Here is a 20,299-nt window from a genome sequence, read left to right on the forward strand (position 1 = left end):
CAATTAGAGAGCTAATCATTGACCTAACACACAAAGGAAGGATGAGAATCCATTAAAAGTTTTCTAGAGTCAGTGCTATAAGTATGCTATTAGGCTCCACTTAAAGGGTATTAAGATTCTCTAAAGGTGGATTTAAAGATAGGTACAGGTATCCCCTGCTTTTTGAAAGTTCACTCTACGCAACTTCACTTTTACAAAAGACCTACATTAGCACCTGTTTTTGCTAACAGAAAGAAATCCGAAGAGGATTTTCACTTTTACAAAAAAAGGCAAAAATCGAAAACAGCATTCGGTGTGTTTTTCAGCAGCTGTTACAGAGGCAGCGAGCACCCCTGAGCAGTGAGAGTGGCCCAGCCAAGCTCCTTCCCTGGGAACTATACTCATCATCTCAGCATCCAGCTGCCATAGCTTTGAACTGTGTCTGTGAGCACCTGTGCTTTCTCTCCATTTATTTTGTGCATTCATTAGCAAGATGTATCCTAAGGTATTGCTTCTTTGCTTTATGCCATTTCGGCTTATGAATGGTTTCATAGGACTGCTCCCTTTCTGGATAGTGGAGAAACCTGTACTACCTATCCTGATCAACTATAAAATGAACAGGGTAACCCATATTATACCTATGAGGCCTAGACAGAGAGACACGGTACATGCAGCAAGCGCTGTGGTAATCACCTTGTAAAGATACAACTGAAGCACAGATTAGAAACAGCCCTTTCTTAGAGCCTCAGAGTAAACGAGCGATAAATCTTAAGTCTGAACTTCATTATCTGTAGCTCAGACTGGTTGCTTCTTTACGACTGAAACCAAGTCGTTGCCAATTTACTTTTATAAATATCTATTTTGTTGTTGTTTAAACAAAGCAATGCATGTGCATGGTTAAAAAAAGCCCCCACCTCTCTCCAATCCAGCTCCACTCTACAGCAACCCACCTAGGCCTCCTTAACTTACTTTAGATCTAGATGTTATCTTCATCTCCCTAAATAATATATTTATATGGTTAGTTTTTAATTTATAATTTTAGAATACTGTCTACTGATTTCAGCTCTGAGAGGTAAGTTTAGTTTATTTGACCCCAACCTTCCCCTTTAAATTCTCTGTTGGCCAATCTTAATACTTCACAGCTTTATTCCTTGCTCCACCAAACATACACAGTATTTCCTGACTCAGCTAACTGGCTTTTTACCTCTCTTTCTTCATCCTTCTCTCTTCTAATTTTATCTTCTGCACTCTTATTTTTTCAAGGCTCATAAAATGTTCTATAATCACACTGAGTTTTCTATGCTTTTTCTATTAGTATATTTCCTAAGATTAAGAAAAACCTGAATTACTTGTTAAACAGATCGCTGGACCCCCGTATCTAATCAGAATCTTAAGGAGAGAAATCTGGATATCTGTATTATTAGCAAGCACCCCCCAAATAATTCATACAGTCAGGCAAGTTTAAGAAACACTGTCTGTGTGTTGATTTTTGGCCAGGTAGAATGTCATAAATAAATTTCCTTTCTTGTTCAGCTTCTATGACTTGGTCTTCTAATTTTCTTCCTTCCATTTGTCAGTCATAATCATATCTATCAATTATTCAAATGTCTCACAGCTTCCATAAAAACTATGGAATTTTCTCTCTACCCAAGTAGCTCCCTTTGGAAATCTCATTCTTCCTGTAGCAATCTGGATTGGAAGTTTTCTTGGCACCCTTAGACTCTGCTTTGTTGGTTTCCAGCTTAGATCTGTTTTCTGGATCCCATGCATTCACCTTTTTTGGTTTACTTACATGTTTTGCAGAAGCATATCCCTAACTTGTGTTGTGTAAGAAAGGATGCATGGGAGGTAAATTTCCCAAGTCCTTAAATGTCTGAAACGTCTTGATTCAGTCTTTACCCTAGATTAATGGTTGCCTGGGTAAATTCTAGGAGGAAAGTTATTTTCTCAGAATTTCAAAGGCATTACTCCAGTCGCCGAGCTTTCAGCGCTGCTGGGTAAGTCAGATACCGGTTTGATTCTCAGTCCTTTGCAGGTGACCTGTTCTCCCTCCCCACCCCCGATCCCAACCCCAGGGACTTTTAGGGTCTTCTTTATAAAAGCTTCAGTTTTCAGAGATTTCACAAGAAAGTGTCTGGGACGCAGAACACTTGGGTACTTAAATTCTTAGATCTCTTCCATTATTCCTTTGAAAATTCTTCTTCGTTTTGTCTGTTCTTTTTTTCTGGAACTCATATTAGCCAAATGTTAGACTTCCTAGATTAAATCTCTATGTCTCTTCTTTCTTCCTCATTTTTTTGCTGTCTCAGACATTTTGTTCTACTTTCTGGTAGATTTCTTTACCTTATGTTCTAACTTCTCTGTATCAGCCTTCTAGGACTGCTATACCAAATTAGCACACACTTGGTGGCTTAAAACAACAGAACACCATTCAACCCACTACACCGTCCACTGACTTCTTTGTCTTAACAATCACATTTTTAATCCAAGAGTTCTTGTTCTTTGATTGCCTTTTCTTCGTAGCCTCCTCTTCCTTCTTAATGGGTGCCATCGCTTCTGAAATCTCAGAGGACACCCATGCAACTTTGAAAAACTCAAGTTCTCTTTCTACTTTATTTTTTTCCCATTTAGCTTATAAGGTTTTCTTAAAATCATTCATTCAGTAAATATTTACTGAACACATATACAGTATACCAAGCACTGTTTTAGGTACTAGGTATACAAATTCCTTGCTTTTACGGAACTTATATTCTGGTGGGGGAGGCAATGTATAGGAGCAATGAAGATGTTTTTAACTCTAGCAGGTACAGGGCAAGAAAAGAGGGAGAAAGAGAAATATGGAAATGCCAGGGAAGAGCTCTCTGATAGGTAACACTTCAGCACAGAGCTGAATGAAGTGAGGACGTGAGTCAAGCAGACGTCTAGACAGGAACACTGCATGCAGAGCAAGCTCAGAGGCAAGAATATGCACGGCATGTCTGAGAAACAGCCAGGAGGCCAGGATGGCTGGAGCACAGTGATCAAAAGGAAGAGTGGGAAGCAATGAATTCAGAGGGGAAGCCCAGTATCAGGTCACACAGGAGCTTGTATACGAGGAGCAGAACCTGGCATGATCAGACTTACATCTTAAAGAATCAAGATGACTTCTGGTGGAAAGCGGACTTCAGGGGACAATGGTGGAGGCAAGGTGAAGAATCAGAAGGCTACTGCAATTGGTCAAGTGGAAGACAACGGTGACATGGATATAGTGGCAAGGGTGCGAGTGGAGAGAATTGTCTTCTGCATACATTTCAAAAGCTGGACTGGAGGAAGAAACTAATGAACTAGATATGGGCTAAGAGTAGTGGTGGCCACAACAGTGATTCCTAAGTTAATGCTTATAGGTGAGAAGACAGACAGAAATAGTTGGGTGGGGGTAGGGGACCAGGCGCTCTGTTTTGTATACGTTAACCTTGAGATGCTTCTTAGACGTTTCAGTGGAAATACAGAGTACATTTACTGCATCTGTAAATCTTGAGCTCAAGAAGAGACTAGGGCTAATGTTACACATCTGGGAGACATAGATGGTATCTCAAGCTACAGGACTGGATGGGATCATCTACAGCAAAAGCAACAACAGAAACTCCAGACCATGGGCCAAAGCCAGCACATGGCCTGTTGTTATTTTTATAAATAACCTTTTGTTGGAACACAACCATACCCATACTTTTACTCTCTGGTTGCTTTTGCCCTGCAACGCAGAGTTAAGTAGTTGTAAGAAACCACAGGTTTTGCAAAGCCTAAACTATTTACTATCTGGCCCTTTTCAGAAAGGGCTTGCCAACCCCTGCTCTAGAGAGAGAACAGATAGATAAGTGGGCTAAGAACTGAGTCCTCGGCCGTTTCAAAGGTTAGAGTTCAGATCAGAGGACCCAGCAAGGGAGACTGCTGAAGGAGAAGCCATCAAAAGAAGATAAAAGCACCGTCCCAGAAGGAAAAAGAAAACATTTCAAGGAAGAAAGAGGGCTTCATTGGGAAAATACTGTTAAGAATTCACATGAGATGAGAATTTTAAATTGATCATTACATTTGCCACATGGAGGTCACCTATTTTTTTTTTTTCTTTTCCTGTCCTACAGAGCTTTTTTTGAGGGATCCACACAAAGGATATCTGCCTCACTTCCATAGCTTCTTGATGGACATGTTTTTCTCACTCTCCTTTTGCATGACCTTGGCTACTGCCATCTCAAAGTCCTCCTGGGTGACGTGGACTCCCCGCTCCCGTAGTGAGTACAAGCTGGCTTCAGTGCACACACCCTTCATTTCAGCCACTGACGCTCCTGGCGTGAGCTCAGCAATTTTTCTCAGGTTGATCCCCGGGGTCAGGTTCATTTTCCAAGAATGGATCTTCAAAATATCCAGCTGGGCCTCCTTGTCAGGGGTGGGAATTCAATTTTTCTGTCGATGCACCCTGGGCGTTGCAGTGCTGAGCCCAGGATATCAACCCTGTTTGTCGCCATGATGACCTTGATATTCTTGGTGGCCTCAAGGCCATCCAGCTGGTTGAGCAGCTCCAGCTTCGTGCGCTGGACTTCACTGTCCCCTCTGGAGCCTCCCTCCAGCCGTGAGGAGCCGATGGAGTCAATTTCATCCATGAAGGTGATAGATGGAGCGTGTTCTCGGGCCATAACAAACAGCTCCCTCACCATTCTTGCTCCTTCCCCCTCACCATTCTTGCTCCTTCCGCAATGAATTTCCGTACCAGTTCAGAGCCCGAATGAAGGTATAGCCTGTATGATGAGTCACAGCCCAGGCCAACAGTGTCTTCCCAGTGCCTGCGGGTCCCTATGGCAGGACTCCCTTGGGCTGCGCGATGCCCAGCGTTTCAAAGAGTTCAGGATGCTTAACGGGCAGCTCGATCACTTCTTTGATCTCCTTGATCTGCTTGTCCAGTCCACCAATCATCTCAAGTTAAATCTGGCACCTTCTCCACCATCATCAGTGACACCAGTGGGTCTACCTTGTTGGGTAGGATCTTGTGCAGAGTGCAGCTGTCATTTCTGAGAGCCACCCGGCAATTGGGTGTCACATCACTGATGTCGATGTTCTTGTCCATGTCTACGACAAACTTGCCCTCAGGATGTACCTTAACCAACACTTTCTTCTTATGCATGGTCTGGACTACTTCCCCCACATAGGAGCCCTTTTCCTGCCGCAGCTGTAGCTCTTCCCGCAACAGGTGAACTTCTGCATTAATCTCATTCCCCTGGGCCTGCAGCCTCCAGAGATTTTGGCTCTTATCATTCACAATCAGCTGGAGTTCTTCAATCTTGGACAGATAATATTGGCGGAGTCCACTGCCTGCCTTCCCCTCTTCCAGCTCCGTCTGCTCTGGTCCATCAAGCGCCATCTTCCCTCTTCCGCGGAGACCATGGGCATCAGAGCCACCTTGGCACCGGGCCGAGGACACCTTTTGGCAAAGCAGTTTGGCAGACAGAGGATGAAACCCTGGCTGAAAGTGATCCCTGACAATTTGGTTTATATTTAATAAGAGGCTAGAAAAGACTGATGTGCACGCAGAGAGGCTTGTTGAACAGCCAGCTTCCCTCGGAGATGTGTGGGTAAGAAGCTGGCTGTGACACTGGGGCATATGCCCTAAATGTCACAGAGCCCAGAGCTCTGCTGGGCAGCAACACCATCAGGTTGGGCTACTGACCTCCAAACACCTTCTTCGATTTCTGCGGAAGGAACCAGCACATCGCCTAAGCCCTGGGGCCTGCGTGGTAAACATCTGTGTGCTAGTCCATAATAAAACTTAAACTGCTCCCCTGTGTCAGGCTCCACATGTCTCTCGCTCTCTCTCCAATCTGACATCAACATGTCCACAAACTCTCTAAGGTTCTGCAAAGCAGTTCAGCTTCTTCCGAAACTACAGCCCCCTCAGCACACAGACTTCAGCTGGGACTGCCTCCGTGCTGCTTCATCAATAACCACATCTCAATCTGCTTTTCTTCCTTTATAAATACCTTGAAATCACTGGCTCTGATGGCTCCTTCTTATTTGCTGTTTCAGGGTTATCCTTTTTTATCCACCTACTATCACTTTAATAGGATATTTATGAGGAGGGAGATAAGACAAACAATTGTAGTCACCCTACCATCTTGTTTTGGTATTTCACTTTGTCAAAAATTAGACTACATACCTACTAGGCATAAGCTAATGAATTCTATCAGGCCCATCGATATACATTAGACATTGCCAAATAGTGTCAAAACTTTCCCTTCAACTGGACTGAAATGAGATTTTATTCTATCATTTTGTAAGTAATCTATATGTTTTTCTCTTATAACAGCAAGTTGTATCAGGATGAAAGTTTATTACTTGTATTAGCAAGTGAGGAAACTGAATGGATTGCAAAACTTATACCTGATTATATATGTTATACACATCAAATAGTTACATGTATGCTAAGTACCAACATACTATTACGTATCATTACTAAAAGCATTTATAGAGATTCTTATTGGAAGCTGTAGCAATGACAAAAACCAAATAAATATAACTAACATTTCTATATCCACACAATAGCCATTATGATCTACTGTGTCAATTCAAGTTTTATGATATGGGCCAAATTTTTTTTAAAAAGTTACAGGAACTCATATTTAAGACTCAAACACATGTTTCATGTAATTCAGTAAATTTTATTAAGTCCAAATGTGTGGTACATTCAATGGCAGATTCCTCCTACTATTCAAATGACATACTTAAAAAACAAAACATATAGTAATTTCAACATAAGCATAGTCTTACTACAAATGATAAAACAAATTCATTGTTAAAGAACTGCATGATTCATTCTCACACTAAATAAAAGCAACCTGAATTATCTACAGCACTATTTCTCTAAGTGAACCAGTCACCTATCCCATAGTAAAAAAAAAAAAATCCAAACTATGAAAAGTGTAGCTTCTCCTCATCCTTTCGGAAAAGTTAAAAAATCTAAAATAATGAATTTTCAAGTTATTAACAAAACAAAAACATGTAGACTACCAAAGAATATTGGCATGCAGTGCTATGTCTTTGGTCCCATATGAACAAGTCTTACTTCGTTATGATTTCACAACTAATTCAAAAGACTGCAAGTCGGTACCCATGAAAACTATAAGACTTGGAATTAATAAATCAGGACTTACTCAAAGTATGCAATTCTATCCACATACCATTGTTCTCATCCTTCACAAAATGTAACAAGAATTTTGGTCTTAAAGTCAAAAGGGAAAAAGAAATAATTCATATTAAACATTAACCATGCGCCATGTGTGAGACAGTGATAGTCTTTACAAACATGGTCTCATTTAACTGCCACAGCAATTCTATAAAATCATCAGTGCTATCCCCATTTTACAGATGGAGGAACAGAGCTAAGGGATGTCAAGTGATGCCTAAGATAGTCAAGCCAGGGCTACAACGTAAGTGTTTTGACTGTTAGTCTAGAACCCAATGCTTCTCAAATAGAATTCCAACAAACTCTAGAGTTACTAAGATGTCAACAAATGTTCTGAGAAACAGGGGCTCTTGGATTCAAAAGTTTGGGACAAGTTACTTTACATAAGAATTTCCAACAACTTTAATATGCACATTGTGACTCCCCAAGGTGATAAAATGAGAAGTGTTTTGCTAATTTATTAAACTATGAAGCTCTTCCTTTAAAGAAAGCCTAGTAACATACCATGGGATGCCTGTGCTCAACTAAGCAGTTTGGAAATGATCAAGTCCAATCTCCTCTTTCCATGGTTTAATAAAATGAGGTACAGAGAGGTTCAATTACTCATGCAACGCCACACAAAAAGTTAATTACAGGGCCAGGAGGCCTCATGATTCCCACCAGGATGTTTTTTCCCCTCTGTCACCCTGTCTCACTTCAATACTGTTCCCACAAGGTTCAACACCAATTAAAAGGAAAAGAAAAGTATTGCGTCTATCATTTATTCTAATTCTTCTGAATGACGGTAAAGAGAACCATTTACAGAAACGAAATGCCAAAAAGTCTACCTCCCAACTGCACTCATATTTCAGAGGCTTGGGATATATTTGGAAATGTGGGAAATGATTCCACTGTAATAATGCTAAATAATACTTTTCAGCCAAGTAGTGCTATAGTCATGTTCTTCTTTGAAGGGAGCGAACTGCACCATACTGCTGCACATAGATACTGCCAGAGTATAAAATATACAATTTGTGACCATCTTTACAAAGAGCAAATTGTTCATTGTTCCCCCTTACCCCTTAATCCTAAAGGGGCTTCCTTTCACTTTGGCAGTAAACAGTCCTGGGCCAAGGATGCCATCTGGCGTTTAGTTCAGGAATTGTTCAACCCAACAATACCTTCCAATGACTATCTCACCACCTGGCCCCTCCCCCAAACCACATGCTCCTTTCTTCCAATTTTTGCCCATTTAAGAAAAAAGTAAAAACTTTTTTCTTCTTTTCTGTCATTTGTTCCAACTGAGTGAAAAAAATATATATATGTATTTTATTTGTGGCATTCCAGTTAAAGAAAATCGTGAGTCTGAAATACACTTGCAGCTAAAGAAACAAACCACAGCGAGAGGCCAATATAGCCTCAAAAATGCCTAATCGAGGCCCGGCCCCAATAGATAATGTTAAGAGTATCTATTATTCATCCAATGTCTCCAAGGACTATCAGCACTAAGAAGGACCTTTAAGGTCACTGGTAGGTCAACTGCTTCATTTTACAGCTAAAGAAACTGAACATGTAAGAAATGAAGCCATCACCTGGCCAACCAGCACACAGTGAGTTACAGCAGAGCGAGAACCAAGGCCTAGGACTCCCCAGGCCAAAGTCAGTGCTCAGTGGGTTACACCATATGCTCCAGAATCCTCAAAATTATTTTTTCTCAGCCAACATTCAAATAATTGTATTTGAATTTTTTAGTGTTTTTATACTTTCCTTAATTAATTATATTGACATTACCAATCTCTTGAGGTCAGGGCCCATAACTAAACTTTCCTCAGTGCCACATCTAACAGTGTCCAGCACATTTTATAAATATTTATTGACTTTTTGGTCAATCATTTATTACTGTATTACTTTCACCATTTTATGAGTTAGACAGCTTTTATCTACTTAAAAACCTAACTGCCATTTTGTAACACTGTTTCTATGGAAAGCTGTTCCTCAAACCATCGCTTTGTAACCTTTTGGAACAATCCGTTCAGAAATTTGGGTCTTCTTGTTAATGGTTCCTTTCTACCTGATCAGTCTTGACCAAATTAGGATGGAAAAGAATATGGAGTCAATTCTGAAGAAAATGGGAATTTTAGTATCAACTGCATTATAACCACAAAACTATGCAAATTCAGCTCTCTCTCCCATAAAATACTCCTCGACCCTAAGCTCAGATAGGATACGTATAAACATTTCATAAATTACAAGTATCAGTAATGATCCCAAGTATTATTAAAAACAGAATTTATATTCTAGACCTACTGACTAATCATTTGCATACACTATGCCATATGTCTTACAGCCCTATTTTACAGACGAGAAGAACTAAGGCTCAGCAAGTTAGGAAACTCGTCCAGGGTCCCAGAGCTAGAAACTCGTCCAGGGTCCCAGAGCTCGAATCCAGGATTTGAGCTGAGATCTGAAATTCTCTAGAGCTGGTGTTCCTAATAGGTGGGTGATAAGGCAAGGTCGACTTTACAGAAAAAAAAGGTACTACTACTTCCCTCGGGGCTCTGAAATCAGTGAGGCATGAAAGCAACTCAACCAACCTCGCTATTTCACATCATAGCTAACCTACACAGTGAAATATCGGGGTGCAAAGAAAAATGAGAATAATGGAGACCTGGGTGTTTTCCCATCTTAGTCGCCAGGTCAGTGCCCCAAGTCGCTTCGCCCTCTGGGTTTGCTCAATTTGCGGAGGAGAATGAGCTACTTTGCAACCAGCGAGGCTCTTGATCGCGGATCACATTCAAGGTGCAAACTGGTGAGTATAAATTCACGTTGCTGGGAGATCCTTCATCAGAGTCCCCGCCCTGAAAAGGCGGGGGACTCCTCCCGCTGGACCCGGCATCTCCGATGTCCCGCCAGCCTCTCCAATCGCTGGCGGCCCTCGGCAGGAGTTTTGTTACATCCCCTGGGAGGGGAAGGGAGAGGGGAAGGGGAAGGGGAGGGGGAGGGAAGGAGGGGAAGAAGAAAAAGAAGTAAATTACATTGTATGTTGAAAGTGGTAAAGGTTATGAAGAAAAGAAATAAAAATATTGGCCCTTCAACCCGCTGTACTTGGCAAGGCAACCATTACCAACTCTTTGTGCGGGAGGGGAAGCGGGAGGGGGAGCGGGAGGGGGAGGGGGAGGGGGAGGGGAGGGAAGGGAGGGCGGCTAACTGGTGGACTCTGCTCCTCGCGTTCGGAGCTAACGCGAACCCAGAACAGTGACGCGGGCTGGGCTAACGGCTGCCGGCCGGAGCAGGTGACCGGGCGCGCTCCCACGCGCTCCGCCCGCGACTCGGGGAGGGCGGTTGGCCGCGCCCAGGGTGACCCGGGCGCGGCCCAGCCGGCCGTCCTGCGTCTCCGCGCTCCGCGTTTGGGGACTTAGTCCGCCGCCCCCATCTCTGGCAGCTCCCATGGCTCGGCGCTCGCCCCCGCGTGCGGGAAAGTGACCTGAACCGCGCGGCGATCGCGGCGGGCCCGAAAGAAGGAGGGATGGAGGCCGCGCTCCCATCCCGAGCCTCCGGCGCGGCGCCTGGTGGGACCCCCGCGAGCTACTTACTGAAAAAGAGGCGGTAACCGGGAGAGTGGGGCTGGCCGCGCTCCTCTGTGCGGTAAAAAGCCATGGCGCGGCGCGGCCCGGGCCCCGCGCTCGCTCCCCGCGGCAGGCGGGCGGCGGCGGCGGCGGCGGCAGCCGGGGCGCCCAAACGCCAGGCCCAGCTGGTGCGCAGCAGTGGCAGCACCACGCGCATGGCGTAGACCCGGGTCCGGCTTCGCGCGGGTGGTGCCGGGGGACCGGCCCGGCCGCACGCCGGCGCCCCCTACCTCCCGGAGTCGTCGCTCCCGGCCCGGGGCTTGGAAGCCCGCCCCAGCCAGGCTGGCCCTGGAGACTGCTCTTTGAAATTAGAGCGCCCGGTGAATTGCCAGTAATAACACACGGTACACGCAGCGAGACCGGGGTTCAGAGATAATCAAGACAAGGTCCACAGCCCCTGAGGACCTCACTGCCACTTATTAATGCATACATGCATTCACTCCTTTACTCATCCAGACAAGATTTACTATCATAATATTGCTTTTATTATAGTGATTTAATATTGAATGATTACTCTGTCCCAAGCACTGCTCTACATCCTGACCAATGTAGGAGAAAAGCATGCACGCACGTAAAAACATCACTTTGAGACATAATGATCAGGCCTCCTTGTGAGGACTTGACCTTGAAATGACTTATAGAGCCAGAAAACAGTAACTTCCTCAAATGCCTTCTCCTCCATGAAGCCTTTTTCTATTGAACCCAAGGAGAGGTGATTTATCCTTCCTTTTTCTTACATTTTCATTCCTACAATGGCACTGGGTACTGTGCCTATATGTTTGTGAGCTTATCTTATTCCCCATTTCACCCTGACCGGCCCACTGGATTGTCTACGTGCCAAGCACTTAAGACTTGAGATTTAGCATTTTTGAAGAATGGAACATCCATCATGTCTTGCACAGATAATGGCTCCTTTGTGTTGAGTTAAATTGCTCCTGGAACTCCTTCTCTACCAGATCTTTCTCATGAGCATATGAAATTCTGGTCATCGGCTTTTCGGAAAAACTTAGAAAACAACTTCTACAGGCACTATCTCCACTTTTTCATATTCTTCCCTCATCTCAGTCCAAACGGCTTCCTCCACCTTCACAGGGTTATCAATGACCTCCTTGTCAAATAGGAAGGTCAATTCTCGTAATAAATCAGAATGAGAGAATCCAGAAGAGAGCATTAAATAAGACACTAACCACATTATTTCTATCCTGTTGCTCTGATGTATTCGATCTCCATTGCTGAGGTAACCTTCATCGTTCAAAATGACTGCTACAGCTCCAAGCATAGCATCTTCAATCTACCTAGCAAGAAAGAAGAAATAAAAGAAGGATGTATCCTTCTCTGAACAACACATCCCAGAAACTGCATACACCACATATACTTGCATCCCATTGAGCAGCACTTAGTTGACTGTCCATAACTAACTATAAACTAGCAGTCTTTTTTCAGGGTGGTCATAAGCCCAGATGAAAATTAGGAGCCATACTACTACAGAAAAAATGGAAATTGAATATTGGAGAATAACCAGCAGTCTGCCATAAATGTCATTTTCTTTTCCTATATCCAACTTCCTTGGAAGTGTCGGTGAAAGGTTTACATATTTCTACTCCAGTTGTGAACAAGGTTCACATTCTTGGGCACCTGAGTTCTTTCAGCATCTCCAATTCGTTCATGACAGTTAAAATTAGGAGACTGGTCTACCCAAGTTCCCAAAAAGATCTCTAGGAGATATCATCGCTGGTTAGTTAGACTCCCTACTTAGATCTTAGATCCTAAAATGTTTCTGTCAACAGTAGTGGCTTTGTAATGTGTCAACCTGATTCGGCTAAAAACTATAAGGCAGACTCTCCCATAAAAAAGAGGAAAATTTCTTTTGTGCATATACCATGATGGTTGTATAATTTTATTGTTTCCTGACGTAGAAAAAAAGCTTACTTGTTCTTTTAACCTTTGAAATTCAGATGTTTCAACAAGACAAAATCCTATAGAGATAAAGTTGTGGGCTAATTTCTAATGATCTATATATTCTTAGAATGAGATCAAACATTCCAGGTGTCTGATTCTTAGACATATTATTGCTCCATAGCATTAAACACAATGACTTTCTTTTAAAACAAAAAGAGAAATTGAGGTATAGTTGATGTACAATATTATATAATTTTCAGTTGTACAACATAGTGATTCACAATCTTTAAAGGATATAGTCCATTTGTAGTTATTATGAACTATTGGCTATATTCCCTGTGTTGTACAGTACATCCTTGTAGCTTATTTATTTTATACATAGTAGTTTGCATCGCCTAAGCCCCTACCCCTATCATGCCCTTCCCGCCTTCCCCCTTCCCGCTGGTAACCACAAATTTGTTTTCTAGATCTGTGAGTTTCTTTTTTGCTATATTCACTAGTTTGTTGTATTTTTTAGACTCCACCTATAAGTGATATCATACAGTATTTGTCTTTCTCTGTCTGACTTAGTTCACTTAGCGTAATGCCCTCCAAGTCCATCCATGTTGTTGCAAGTGGCAAAATGTCATTCTTTTTTATGGCTGAGTAGTGTTAAACGATGGCTTTCTTTAGAAAATGATGAAGAGAAGAATTTTCCCCTGAGAATTCTTCCTCAAATTAACACCATAAAGTTTCCTAATACTTGTAGTTACCCATTGGGAGAATCCAGCATATAGTTCTAAGGGCCCTCTTGCCAATGGCTTTCCTTAACTCTGGCAACATATTTATTCGTAACTGCCAACAAGTTATGTGCATCCTGATTTGAGGAAACCGACAAAAATATTAAGCATCTTTAGAATATGAAACGTTTACTTAAAATGAAATATTGACACTTGTTATTTTGTAAATTACATTTTAGAGTGTTACCTAGTTTATCTTGCATTCATTTCTCACTTAAATACTATTATTCTATTGAGAAGCAAAGTTATCACCATGACAATACAAAAACTTTGTGGAGCAGAGCTGCCATACTTATCTAGTATACATACCTTTGGACTTTTACATGAGAGAGTAATAAGCATCTATTTTATTTAAGCCGCTAATATTCTTGTTTTGGTTTTTGTTTTCTGGTTCTCACAGATGAACTTAATTATAATCTTAATTTTTTTCTTCTTGCACAGGAAAATATTTTAGGGTAAGTTTTGACTAACTTAAGGCCCCGTCTTTACTACCTATCCAATTTTATTCAAAAATGCTGTAAAAATGTTACATGATCTGTCATTATGATGTATTTAAAGTAAGAAGCTATTTGTACTTGAAAGAAAAAAAATGTAATATGTTCAACTCTAAAAACCGACTAAGATAATACTAAAAGAGAAGTTAAGTTGAAATCTGAAGCAGACTGGCAGAAAATCTTTGCAAAACACACATCTAATAAAGGACTGGTATCTAAAACATGCAAAGAACTCTAAAAACTCAACAAAAAGAAAATAAGCAACCCAATTAAAAAATGTGGAAAAGACCTGAACAGATGCCTGACCAAAGATATACAGATGGCAAATAAGCATATGAAAAGACGTTCAACTTCATATGTCATTAGGGTATTGCAAATTAAAACAACAATGAGATACCACTGCACACCTATTAGAATGGCTAAAATTCAAAGCACTGACAACACCAAATTCTTCAAGAATGGAGAGCAACAGGAACTCTCATGAATTGCTGATGGGAGTGGAAAAATGCTAAAACCACTTTGGAAGACAGTTTGGTGGTTTCTTATAAGACTAAACTACTCTTACCATATGATTCAGCAATCATGCTTCTTGGTACTTACCAAATGAATGAAAAACTTATGTCCACACAAAAACCTGCACATGGATGTTTATAGCAACTTTACTCAAAATTTCCAAAACTGAGAAGCAACCAAGATGTCCTTTAGTAGGTGAATGAATAAATAAATGGACTATGACTCAGTGCTCAAATGGAAAAGAGCCATCAAGGCATGAAAAGACATGGAGGAACCTTAACTGCATGTTACTAAGTGAAAGAAGTCAATCTGAAAGGCTACATACTGTATATTCCAACTATATGAATTCTGGAAAAGATAAAACTATGGAGAGAGTAAAAAGAGGAGTAGTTGCCTTGGCTTGGGTATGGGGGAGGGTTGAATAGGATACCAGTCCTTTATTAGATGTGTGTTTTGCAAAGATTTTCTGCCAGTCTGCTTAAGATTTCTCAGTAGAATAATAGTATTTAAGTGAGAAATGATACAGAACTTTGACATGTATTTAGAAGGAAAAAGTGTGGCTGACAAATAGTGGATGAAAATGAACTCTGGAAAATATTTTTTTTTTTTTTTTTTTTTTTCCGTACGCGGGCCTCTCACTGTTGTGGCCTCTCCCGTTGCGGAGCGCAGGCTCCGGACGCGCAGGCTCAGCGGCCATGGCTCAAGGGCCCAGCCGCTCCGCGGCATGTGGAATCTTCCCGGACCGGGGCACGAACCCGTGTTCCCTGCATCGGCAGGCGGACTCTCAACCACTACGCCACCAAGGAAGCCCTGGAAAATATTTTTGAACATTTACTTGATAATATGACAAAAATTTAAACGTTTGGTAGCATAAAAATATTTTTAAAGTTACCCCTTTAGATAAAGTATTCAAAAAGCCAGTGAAATATCACAGTCTATGTGTCCCTAAACAGATAAGTTACAAAATGTTCCGAATTGTTTTAAAATTCTCATTCCTTTTATTGACTCCTGCTGTACTTCATGGCCCAGCCCCCGAAGCTAGCTATTGGCTAGCAAGCATGAGCAACGGTAATTAGCAATTTTTAAATTTGCTTATTTATTATGTTGTAGGTAAGGATAATCATTCATTTTAGAGACATATGTGCTTTTATAAAAGTCAACACATGAATGACTACTCCACAGTTCTAAAATTCTTTTATTTCCTGCTAGGATAATCCAGCATTTCAGAAAATGACGACTACAACCATGGTAGATTTTGTGTTACGTTTACCAATGTTAGAAGCAGAAACAGAACTGGATTCACTAATTAACTAACTTTGCTTTAGCTCCAACTCTCATCTCCACCACAGTTTCGTAATTGTGGGAGTTACTGGGATGTGCCCCCTTTAATGAAGTGCTATTTGCTTCGGCTGTCAGCCTCTCCAGGAACAGCCTTAGCTGCTTTGTCCAAGTCATGCCCCTCTCCAGGGAAGCCCATCCAATCATTGGGTTATAAAGGCCGATGATGTTGACCCTACACTGGGCGAATCTAACTGGCCTTTTAAGCTCTAGGGTGTCCTGCAGGGTCAGCTGAACTTGTTGCTGGGCCTGCATCACAGCTCAACTTCTCCCTCTACCCAGTATCGCTTTCTTGCCTTCACTTCCACGTACCAGTCCCAAGGGTGCAACCCAGTAAACACTGTACATACCACACTTGATCTCAAAGTCTGCTCTTCAGAGAATCCAACCAGTGAAAAGAGTTCCATCTTCAATAAGAGTTGTTTCAAACTCAACATGTCCCAAGGCAAATTTATCATTTTATCTCCAAGTTAATCTCCCACTTTTATTTCCTTTTATCTGAGAATAACATCACATGTTTTTGCTTTTGTTGCTGTTGTTGTTCTTCTTCGTCTGTAGAGAATATTGAGTGATTTTTTTTGACTCTTCTCTCATTATTCCATTTCTTCCAATCAGGCATCAAATTTTGTAAATTTTTTCGAATCCAACATTCCTTTCTATATCCACTGCCAGGACTAACTAACGTCTGGGTCCTTATCACCTGATATTTGAGTCATTGTCAATATCTAGACACACCTTGTCTTTTATTTCCTATTCTGGTTCCTCCTGCATGCTATTCTAAACGCTTTCCTAAACCATCAGTTTATAGAATCAATTCTCTACTCAAGAACCTCTGGTGTGTTTTATCAATATAAACTCTGGAAATGTTATTTAATGGTTTCGTGTGTATTTGTCTTTACTCTCCAACTTGTAAACTCCTAGAATTGAGACTTGCTGCCTGGCAATAGCAGGGGATGTCAGTGATGCAAGCCCATCATTGGGCTAAATTTGAAATAATTAAATATTATGTAATAAATATTACCTTCAGAAATGCATATTTAAAATCTTTAAAGAACTTTAACCTGGTTTACCTATTATTTCTTCTTATTGCTATAACACACTCTTAATTCTGATTCTTAAATATTTCAGTAAATTGTAGGGAATGAAAGATGAGGATTTAAATGATTAACAATAAGTGGAAACTTATTTAATAAAATTCCTTACTTACTTTTCTGAATGCAAGATAAACTAGGTAACACTCTAAAATGTAATTTACAAAATAACAAGTGTCAATATTTCATTTTAAGTAAACATTTCATATTCTAAAAATGCTTAATATTTTTGTCGGTTTCCTCAAATCAGGATGCACATAACTTGTTGGCAGTTACGAATAAATATGTTGCCAGAGTTAAGGAAAGCCATTGGCAAGAGGGCCCTTAGAACTATATGCTGGATTCTCCCAATGGGTAACTACAAGTATTAGGAAACTTTATGGTGTTAATTTGAGGAAGAATTCTCAGGGGAAAATTCTTCTCTTCATCATCTTCTAAAGAAAGCCATCGTTTAACACTACTCAGCCATAAAAAAGAATGACATTTTGCCATTTGCAACAACATGGATGGACTTGGAGGGCATTACGCTAAGTGAACTAAGTCAGACAGAGAAAGACAAATACTGTATGATATCACTTATAGGTGGAGTCTAAAAAATACAACAAACTAGTGAATATAGCAAAAAAGAAACTCACAGATCTAGAAAACAAATTTGTGGTTACCAGCGGGAAGGGGGAAGGCGGGAAGGGCATGATAGGGGTAGGGGCTTAGGCGATGCAAACTACTATGTATAAAATAAATAAGCTACAAGGATGTACTGTACAACACAGGGAATATAGCCAATAGTTCATAATAACTACAAATGGACTATATCCTGTAAAGATTGTGAATCACTATGTTGTACAACTGAAAATTATATAATATTGTACATCAACTATACCTCAATTTCTCTTTTTTTTTTTTTAAAGAAAGTCATTGTGTTTAATGCTATGGAGCAATAATATGTCTAAGAATCAGACACCTGGAATGTTTGATCTCATTCTAAGAATATATAGATCATTAGAAATTAGCCCACAACTTTATCTCTATAGGATTTTGTCTTGTTGAAACATCTGAATTTCAAAGGTTAAAAGAACAAGTAAGCTTTTTTTCTACGTCAGGAAACAATAAAATTATACAACCATCATGGTATATGCACAAAAGAAATTTTCCTCTTTTTTATGGGAGAGTCTGCCTTATAGTTTTTAGCCGAATCAGGTTGACACATTACAAAGCCACTACTGTTGACAGAAACATTTTAGGATCTAAGATCTAAGTAGGGAGTCTAACTAACCAGCGATGATATCTCCTAGAGATCTTTTTGGGAACTTGGGTAGACCAGTCTCCTAATTTTAACTGTCATGAACGAATTGGAGATGCTGAAAGAACTCAGGTGCCCAAGAATGTGAACCTTGTTCACAACTGGAGTAGAAATATGTAAACCTTTCACCGACACTTCCAAGGAAGTTGGATATAGGAAAAGAAAATGACATTTATGGCAGACTGCTGGTTATTCTCCAATATTCAATTTCCATTTTTTCTGTAGTAGTATGGCTCCTAATTTTCATCTGGGCTTATGACCACCCTGAAAAAAGACTGCTAGTTTATAGTTAGTTATGGACAGTCAACTAAGTGCTGCTCAATGGGATGCAAGTATATGTGGTGTATGCAGTTTCTGGGATGTGTTGTTCAGAGAAGGATACATCCTTCTTTTATTTCTTCTTTCTTGGATGTAAGTACTATCCTCTCTATATAAAGTTACATGATGACTATAGAGTCATCTTGGTAAGATTTCTGCTTTCAGTTTTTTGTGAGTAGAAGCTTGTTTCCATCAATTTTTAAAAATCTTGTCTATCTTGGTAACATTAATAACCAGAGGATGTTGTTTGGAGCCATGGAACAGAGAGAGGTTAACTAGTTTGAATTGGATCAGATCTTGTAATTGTGACTTAATTACTATAAATTAATTGACATAATTTACATAAAGATGTTTGTCTTCTCTTGCAAGAGCCAGAATTTCAAGTTAGAATTATATTTTTCATGAATTTGTGTATTCAGTGTGCTTATTAACATTTCACTTATTAGCTAATTTTTATTACAGTAGTTTGATTATTATTTTAAAAAATGGCTTCTCTTTTAATTAAAACTCTTTCACTTAGTTTTTGCAAAGATCATAAGTGAACTTTTTTGCCACTTTTTGTAAAATTGCTACTCTTCTCTTTTTATTTTTCAATCTATTTTTAATTTAAAAATCTACTGAGGTATTGTTGCAGGTGTACAACGTAAAATTACTACTCTTCTTGCACTTTTACAGATGAAACAACTGAAATATTTGATTTTCTTTAAAAGTTTTAATTTCTAATTAAAAAGTGTCTTATTTAATGCTCTCTTCTGGATTCTCTCATTCTGATTTATTACGAGAATTGACCTTCCTATTTGACAAGGAGGTCATTGATAACCCTGTGAAGGTGGAGGAAGCCGTTTGGACTGAGACGAGGGAAGAATATGAAAAAGTGGAGATAGTGCCTGTAGACGTCTAAATATTAGGACATAGCTCTGGGTGTCTTGAATAAAGAAACTATCCTATATATTTGGTTTAAATGAAAAAGAGATTTCCATTGTGTGTGACGCATCTAACCACCTGACCAAGAGCAAAGCGTGGGTCTCTGAACCTCAGTTTTGGCGGTTCAGACCTCAGGATGCCTAACCGCAAATTGTAAGTTTTATTTTCTGAAGTGACACTGTTTCAAAGTTCTTTTCCTAACTCTACACTCTCAGAAGAGTCCCTGAGAACAAATCAATTTGTTGTAATTGTTAAGCAGCTACTTGGAGGAAGGCACCGTGGCTGTCAACTCCACAACTGTTTGCACAATCAGAATCAGGCCCACTTTAGGAGGAAGCCGGGGCCAGGGCTGCAGAGAGCAGATCCGAGGGCCCATGTGTTCCTGTAGGTCCCTTCCTAAAGCCCAGAAGCCTTTAAAACAAAATCTCAAATGCCAGAACTCCTTGTTCTACTGTAAAGTGACAAAAGGACAAATATGATCATAACTTCCTTGCAGAGTCTGTGTCCATTTGGAGGGAGGGACCAGGAAACTTGGCCACTGGCTTTTATTGTCTAATATTTGTTCTGTTTGGTGGAGCACGTTAAGGTGAAATATTTAGAGAGAATTGTGAAAAGATCTGAAGCCAGCCTGGCTGGAAAAGCTGAAGGACAGACATCCGGGGAGACAGAGGGACTTTGTGAAAAGAGGAGAGAGTCTTAAAAAGGATTTTAAAGAAGTTTTGCCATATTTGGTGAAGTGTAACTCTTTCCTGAGACGTCCTTTGAAGGTTACAGGGACGTCTATATTACTCATTAACACTTTCAGAGTTAAGTTAGTGTTTTAGGGAAGATGAAATATACTGAGACTGGCTT

General features: G+C 40.5%; 1 protein-coding gene and 1 pseudogene across 7 annotated transcripts in view; both read right to left on the reverse strand.

Moving 5' to 3' along the window:
- Positions 1 to 10,954, reverse strand: part of PPA2 (inorganic pyrophosphatase 2) — a 320,000-nt gene extending 309,046 nt beyond the window's left edge. For 6 of the 7 annotated variants that reach the window (XM_055086153.1, XM_028492146.2, XM_055086154.1 and 3 more), the window contains exon 1: positions 10,759 to 10,954. In XM_055086153.1, the coding sequence (XP_054942128.1) occupies positions 10,759 to 10,948 (190 nt within the window). In that variant the 5' untranslated portion in view covers positions 10,949 to 10,954. The remainder of the gene's footprint in view (positions 1 to 10,758) is intronic. The other variant, XM_055086155.1, reaches the window with a different exon arrangement.
- LOC102983525 (26S proteasome regulatory subunit 8-like) lies at positions 3,246 to 5,377 on the reverse strand (annotated as a pseudogene).
- Positions 10,955 to 20,299: the final 9,345 nt, after the last annotated feature.

Source organism: Physeter macrocephalus, chromosome 7 (assembly GCF_002837175.3).
Source record: "Physeter macrocephalus isolate SW-GA chromosome 7, ASM283717v5, whole genome shotgun sequence".
Lineage (NCBI taxonomy): Eukaryota > Metazoa > Chordata > Mammalia > Artiodactyla > Physeteridae > Physeter > Physeter macrocephalus.